This window comes from Alexandromys fortis, unplaced genomic scaffold (genome assembly GCF_014885135.2).
Source record: "Alexandromys fortis isolate MF-2015 unplaced genomic scaffold, M_Fortis_MF-2015_v1.1 scaffold_29, whole genome shotgun sequence".
In the NCBI taxonomy this organism is placed as follows: Eukaryota; Metazoa; Chordata; class Mammalia; order Rodentia; family Cricetidae; genus Alexandromys; species Alexandromys fortis.
Genome location: NW_026067891.1, coordinates 2,940,417 through 2,947,956, shown reverse-complemented (window position 1 = coordinate 2,947,956; position 7,540 = coordinate 2,940,417). Strand labels below are relative to the sequence as shown.

Sequence of the window (7,540 nt, the reverse complement as noted above, 5' to 3'; positions counted from 1 at the left end):
AGGGACATAGCAGTAAAGTAAAAAGGACCAAGTTTGGGTATTGGTGCCTAGTCTTCCTCGGGAAGTGGAGAAAGGAGGGTCACAGATACAAAGTTGGCCTGAGCTAGGAAATAAGTTCAAGGCCAGCATGATCAATAGGCTTTGTCTCAGAAAGTAGAGGGGTGAGACATGATGATTAGTGCCTGTAACCACATCACTTGCACTAAGGCAGAAGCAGGCAGATCTCTAAGTTTGAAGCCAGCCAGGACTAGAATGTGAGATTCTGTGTGTGTGTGTGTGTGGGGGGAGGCTGTGGAACATTCCTATGCTTGCCAACACTTGGGAGGTAGAGATAGGAAGATCAGGGCCATCCTCAGTTACATAGTGGTTTGAGGACAATCCAAACCACACAAAGACCCTGTCTCCATAAAAAACAAAAAGGTGTAATCATAAAGGTGTACTCTGCAGATATAATTCAGTAAGAGTGCTTGCTTAGCAAGTATGAAACCCTAAGCCTAGTGAGAGACTCAGAAGCTATTACAGAGTCAAAAATCCTCAATGGATGAGTCCCCAGGAATCTTCATGTGCTTTAGGCATGACTGGCAGCCCAGCCAGTCTGGTCTAAAACTTAAGTTTCTCTGACTTCCGTAAGTGACATATGACATAAATCAGAACATTAACCTCACGGTAAACATAAATGGAGGTTCCTGGCTAAAAGTCCTACTGTGTTCTGGGTTTCTTCTAGGTTCCAAAATGCCAGCAAGTTCAGGGAAGATATGCCTAGGCAGCTGCCCTGGGTTCTACCCAGGTTGTAAAGCTCCTTCCTGGTTCACCAATAGTGGGTGTGCCCTGGGATGGTCAGAAAGGCCAATGTCAATTTAAATTTGCAGAAGCCAAGCTCCATTTATGCTGATATTTTATTTTGTTTTGTTTTTTGAGACAAGGTTTCTCTGTGTCCTGGAACTAGCTCAACAGGCTGGCCTTGAACTCACAGATATCCACCTGCCTTTGCCTCAGAAGTGCTGGGATTAAGATGTGCAACCGTACCTCCTGGCTTTGTTTTTTATTTTTTTTATATTTCTTTATTATATATACAATATTCTTTCTGTGTGTATGCCTGAACGCCAGAAGAGGGCACCAGACCTCATTACAGATGGTTGTGAGCCACCATGTGGTTGATGGGAATTGAACTCAGGACCTTTGTAAGAGCAGGCAATGCTCTTAACCACTGAGCCATCTCTCCAGCCCCTGGCTTTGTTTTTTGAGACATAGTTTCTCTGTGTAATAGCCCGAGCTGTCCTGGAACTCACTTTGTAGAACAGGCTGGTCTCAACTCACACAGATCTGCCTGCCTCTAAGTTTTTTGTTTCTAAAATTTATTTATTATGTATGTAGTGTTCTGCTGCATGTATGCCTGTAGGCCAGAAGAGGGCACCAGATTTCATTACAGATGGTTGTGAGCCACCATGTGGTTACTGGGAATTGAACTCAGGACCTCTGGAAGAACAGCCAGTACTCTTAATCCCGAAGTCATCTCTCTAGCCACCCTGTTTATGCTGTTTTTAGTAGAGAACTGACCAACACTGGAAGATAAGAGCGAATTCAGGAATCAGCCGGAGAAAGGATCTGCCTTAGGAAGAGAGTTCTGGTTGTTGCAGAACCAAGAGTTGGCAAGCCCCAGTGGCCACTCCCTCTGTATCCCCCACCATCAGAGGTACAGTGAGGTGCCTGCTAGCGGTTACCAACTTCGGGAATTATCCTCTAGGCATTAGGCTCTTTACAAGAAATTCTTGGGCAGCTCTTTCTGGAATGTTTCTTTTCTTTCTTTTTTTTTCAAGACAGGGTTTCTCTGTGTGTTCTAGAACTCACTTTGTAGCCAGGCTGACCTCAAACTCATGCTGGGATTAAAGGCGTGTGCCACCAACGTCCAGAGTGGAATGTTTCTAATAACAACTCATTTTAACTGTGTGATCTTTCCACTATATCCCAAATGGGGAACTGTCTTTCTGGGGTTCAGTGTCTTCAGAATCTTCCACTGGGGGTTGACTAGACCATGTTTAATTGGAAACCAAGTTGCAAGGCTGTGGTGATGTCCTCCTCATTTCCAGCTTCTCCTAGGGCCTTGCTGGTACCAATCAAATGCCCGTGGTTTGCTGCTCTGGTGATACCCGTCAGTATTTCCGGAGCCACCCCAAGTCTTCCGAACTTCTTCAGCCCTTCAGACTGACTTTTGAGTCACACTTGCCCTCTGGCTTTTGCCTATTCTCTTCCCTGCTTTGGTGTGCTGGCTTCTCCTGGGGCTGTTCCTCCTCCCACTCTCTAAGGCTCTGAATATTTAATCCTTGAACACACTACACAGTGGCTCCTCTCAGACATAGGATGTGCAGTCCAGTGGTAAGAGCACTGCGCTAGAGATTTGTGATATCCACACCAATACTTCCCCCTCTGCCCATTTGCCAACCTCACCTGAGGATCACTGTGGCCCTCTTGGGCTGTATTCAGGGCACAAGTCCTGCCAGTAAGGAGTTGTTTGGAGGTCACTGGGACCTTGCCTTTAGAAATGACTCCCAGTAGAGCTACCTACTTCAGGATTCAGACTTTGCCCAGGAAGTAGCCCATCTTAGAGGAGCAATTCTGGGGGCCTCAGGATGGCACAACCTGATCAAGGCAGAGAACCAAGGGTCTCCCATAGTCTGTACTTAAATGTCCAATGTGACCTCCCTAGAAACCTTAGGGAAACAAAGGCCAGGCCCATAACCACCCACCCTGCCACCCCTGTGGAGAAAGGAGCCAGCCTCTGTGTGCGATAACAGCTTTAATCTGTCATGGCTGACACATGGAACAGGATCCTGCTGGTCTCCCATCCTTCCATGCCCTGGAGAAAGAGCTACTTCTCAGGGAGCTGAAGCAGAAGCTGTGAGCAAGTTGGTAATTGGTGTGTTTCCCAGTGTCTCCTGGAGACCTGTGTTTACAGTGAGAACTGCAGGGCAGACAGCAGAGAAGGCCACAAGCCCTTACACAGGACTTGGACCTGGGCACAGAAAGGCAGGGCTCCAATATTGATATATTATACATATATATATATATTTCATATGTATACACAGATAGTTTTCTCTCTGGAAAGTATTAAAAAATTGATCAACCTTCAGTCTATAAAAAATACCTACTCTACATGATAGAAAAATCTCTCCTCCAAGTTTACACTGATTTACACACAAGGCTTTCCCCAAAATGTACAATACGAGGCAATATCTTAAACTGTAGTGTAGAAGGTAGGTGTGGGGGAGGGGTAGGCAGTGAAGGGATGCAGGGCAGCATGTGTGGGCACAAGCTTACATACACTCACACTCATGCATGCGCACACACACGCACACACACACACTCACACAGCCTATGGTGTGGTCTCACACGGTGTGCCCAGACTCCAGGCTAGTGCTCAGGGTTCAGGCCTGAGCTGCACTTGGAGTGGTGCAAGGGCAAGCAGCAAGCCTTCCTCTGCCTCTGGGCCTGTGTAGAGCCTCGTCCACCTACCCACCAGCAAAATGACTCCTGGGGACACCCAAGGATTTTAAGTCAAAAGCAGAGAAGGAAACTTTGTTCCAGAGGCCTAGACTACTGCCTGGGAAATGGTCAACTTATCCCAAGGCAGTCAGTCAGTCAGCCTGAGGAGGTGTGGGTCCAGGAGCCAGGGTAGGCCACACCTGAGGAGAAGCAGCACCTGCACCTGGGGTGTTCACCAGTCCAGAAGTAAGTTCCATAGTCAGCAGGAACTAGCTGCCCCAGCCCCACGAGAACCAGAGCTGACGAGTGACTGTAGTGAGGGTCTGGCCAGAGAATGGCTGTGTGGCTTGGAGGCCCTGGGTCCAAAGGTGAATGGAAGCCCATCTGGTAGGAGAAGGCCTGAGCAGCACAAGGAGAATAGATGGCCTGTGGCTACGGACCAGACCCAACGGGTGCCATCTTTCCTTTCTTTCCAGAACTACCACATCTATGTCCAACTTGTGGATCCTCAGCTTGCAAACCATGTGGGAATGGCCAGGCTTGGGTGGCACCATGTCAACATGAGTGAGAGGCAGCAACTGAGGTGAGGGTTCATTTTCTACCTCTTCCTAACAGGCTGCACAGCAGGAAGAGGGGCCCATCCCTGCCTGAGAGACTATCCCCACATATTTGTATTCTGCTGAGCAGACATGGGTGTTGCTGGCTAGGTGAGCTTGTGGTGGGAGGCCCTGGCTTCCTGATATCCAGGGAGCCCAGCCTCACTCCTCACCTGCTGTGAACTTCCCTTTCTTCCTCAGTACTGCCCTCTGCAGCCCCTATCTTTACTCTCCCAGTCCAGCTGCGCAAGGGCTCCCCATATACTCTCTAGGCTTGGTAAGCTGTAGGACCTGCTGGTCGGCTTGGCCACTCTGGGGTGCTGTGGAGTCTATCCTCAGCCCAAACTGGGCTAAGATGTCCTACTTGACCTCTAGGATGGATGGGTTGGTCTCCAGGATGGCCACAATAATCCTGTCAATGTAGTCCTGCAGGCGGAAATTGATCTCCTCTTGCTTCTGGATCGCTTCCATGAGCTGCAGAAAAGCAGAGTCAGTAAAGGGAGACCAAGGGACGTGTGCAGAAAAACAGGCCTAGGGGTATACAAAGGCAGGACGAGTCACCTCATCTCGGGAGACAGAGCTGATCTCTGCAGCCAACGACTCAGAGAAGGATGTGGAGAAGAGGCTCTTGGCACCCTGGATGCTGAGGGTGATGATCTGCCCATTTAGCTCATCATTTTGCTCCTTCAAGTTGCGGTTGTCCTAGGGGACATGGCAGTGTCACACTAGGCCACACCCCTTGCTGGGACAAGGACCTGCCAGGAAGGACCCCAGCTTGGTGTCCCCTCTCATGCCAGCCTCCCAGAAGCCTCTGAGGGTAGGTGGAAAGGCAGAGCACACCTGCTTAAGCCTGCGGACCTCCTGCTCGAGCTCACTTTCCCGTGCACGGCTGTTATATTCCTGCAGGCCCAGGCTGCTGCTGCGGCCCCGTCGTTGCTCCACCTCAAGTCTGAGGAGCTGCAGATGTTCTAGCTGCTTGCGGAGGTCCTCGATCAGCTATGAGGCAACCACAACCACTAGCTGGTCTGACCACCCTCTCCTGGGAGGGTGCTGACCTGTGCTCCAAGAGGCTGCAAGGCTGCTGCATACTAGTGCCCACAGTGTCAGTAAACAAAAGGGGTTCCTGGCCTCCACCAGGGAGCCAGCAACATCAGACAATATGGGAACACGGGAAGGGACAGATGGCCCTGCTCACCTCCTGAGTTGCTTCCTTGTCTCTCTGGAACTGGTGCCGCTCATGGCTCAACCTGTCCCCCATCTTCCTTTTATTCTCCTGTTCTTCACTGAGCCGCTGTGTCAACTCTTCAATCTCATCCAACATCTTCTGCTTCTCCTGTAAAAACAGACACCAGCGTGGACGGGTAGCAGCACCGCTTTACTGGTACATGCAGCCTAGCTCAATGGCCTATGCTCTAGACCATCCAGTGACATTGTGGTTCCCACTGTCCATGGTAGGACTGCCTGTGATTTACGGTCATTCTGTCAAAGCTGCCCTGCCTTCGGGTCAGAGGACCTTCATATGACCATGATCTAGCCCAGTATTCATGGGGCACTTCTATCCTGTTCCTCCTCTGGTTTATAGGCATCAGAGCCTAAATAGGCTGGAAATATTCTGGTTTCAGACCTTCCCATAGGCACTCTATGAGGGTGCCTGGAGGGTGGCCTCTCAGTTAAAACTAGAAAAGAAGCTAACAGTACTGCCTCTGCCTGTTGGTGTGCAAGACTGTCTTCCCGCCAACTCAGACATGAGTAGACAGTGTGGGTTCTGAGCCTGCAGATCCTAGGTCTGTGGGAGAGCGGAAACGCTGGGCGGGGCCAAATATCTAACAGCAGCTCCTTCATATTTGAGCACAGCAGGGCCAAGTGTTGCCAACCTGCCTCTGTCTCCCTTTTGGAAGGCCATGGCCACATGTCCTGGCTCCATACTGTGTGGATGTGTCAGGCAGAGGGTAGAGGACAGCATTTATTCTAGGCAGGACCTTCCCCACAAGTGCCAAGCCAACAGCTTACCTCCTCCAGGCGCTCGATGTTGGCCTTCAGACAAGGTGTGCAGGACCGCAGCTCGCTGTTTTCCTCATCTAGCTGCTGCAACCTGGGACACAAGAACAAGTTAGGATCTGTTCCCCTTAACTTATGCCTCCACAGGACAAGGAAAGCCTAGCTCTAGAGAAATACTCACTCACTGGGAGCTGTTTTGTGAACCACAATAATCCCAAATGCCATGGCCAGTTCTTACTTCACCATCCAGCTTTTTTGTTGTCTGTTTTTGTCTTTTGAGATAGAGTATGATGGGGCCCAGTTTGACCTCAGCCTTCCCGTGTAGACATGGATGCCCTGAATTACTGATCCTCTAGCTTCTATCTCTTAAATGCTGGGAGCACAGCGTGTGTTACACCTTGCACTGACCACGATGGCTTTAAAGGCACTTTGGGTTTAGGAAATTTAGGATTATAGAAAAGCTGTAGATGCCGGGTGGAGGTGGTGCACGCCTTTAGTCCCACTACTTGGAGAAGCCTGCAGAAGTCTGTGAGTTCAAGGCCAGCCTGGTCTATAGAGCAAATTCTAACATAGGCTCCAAAATTGCACAGAGAAACCCTGTCTCGAAAAACAAATAAACAAACAAGAAAGAAAGAAAAGAAAAGAAGAAAAGCAAGGCTGTGGACACTGTAGAGCCTCTGTTTTTCCTTGGTAGGACATCACAACCCATACCCATACACTGATAATCAAATCAATGCACACATTCCACTAAGCCCTAGGACTTCACACATTGTCCTTATGTCTTTTATATTCCTATCCCATGGTCTGTGTTTCACCCAGATTATCATATTGTGGTAGTCTTAGACATATATTCTGCAGGATGTGCCTCAAACTAGTTTGTGGTATTTAGACTTTGGGGGATGTGCTTAGGAAAATTTTTTGATTAAGCTGTGTCTGCTAGGTATATATCTCTGCTGGTCCCTTAGTTTACACCCCAAGAGAAGGACCCTACACAAGCTCCTGGAGGGGTGTATGCAGACACTATTTGGTATTTCTCTGGAAGCTAAGCTAGAAGCAAGACTCTTGTCTTCTATCTACAGACTGACTGTGTGGCTGGGGACTCCTGCCCATCTCATTTACACCATGGCTATCCTCCCATGGGGTTGTTACCATTGCCATTTGCAGCTCTGGTCACTGGAAGATCTTTCAGTTGGCTCCAGTATCCCTATGGCACAATTCCAGTGTGTAAGTGTATACGGGTATTTCGGTTATCAGTTTCTCCTGGAGTGTGATTGTTAAAGTACCAAACACCCATGGTGTCAGTTCCAAGGGAACACAAAAGTCATTCTACCAAATTCTCTTAAAATAAAAGCTGATGTTTTGGGAGTGGGGGCATGAGGCGTCTTTCCTAGGCTGGCCTTATGTTCAACTGAACCTGAGTTTAATACCCAGAACCCACATGGTAGGCAACAACCAGTTCCTACAAG

At 49.1% G+C, this 7,540-nt stretch overlaps 1 protein-coding gene across 4 annotated transcripts in view; it reads right to left on the bottom strand.

The window, feature by feature from the left end:
* Nucleotides 1-3,038: 3,038 nt before the first annotated feature.
* The window catches only part of Rab11fip3 (RAB11 family interacting protein 3), a 77,821-nt gene continuing 73,319 nt past the window's right edge, over nucleotides 3,039-7,540 (bottom strand). For all 4 annotated transcript variants that reach the window (XM_050128450.1, XM_050128223.1, XM_050128293.1 and 1 more), the window contains 5 exons: nucleotides 6,087-6,168; nucleotides 5,272-5,409; nucleotides 4,917-5,072; nucleotides 4,638-4,778; nucleotides 3,039-4,550 (listed from right to left, as the gene is read on the bottom strand). In XM_050128450.1, the coding sequence (XP_049984407.1) occupies nucleotides 4,437-4,550; nucleotides 4,638-4,778; nucleotides 4,917-5,072; nucleotides 5,272-5,409; nucleotides 6,087-6,168 (631 nt within the window). In that variant the 3' untranslated portion in view covers nucleotides 3,039-4,436. The remainder of the gene's footprint in view (nucleotides 4,551-4,637; nucleotides 4,779-4,916; nucleotides 5,073-5,271; nucleotides 5,410-6,086; nucleotides 6,169-7,540) is intronic.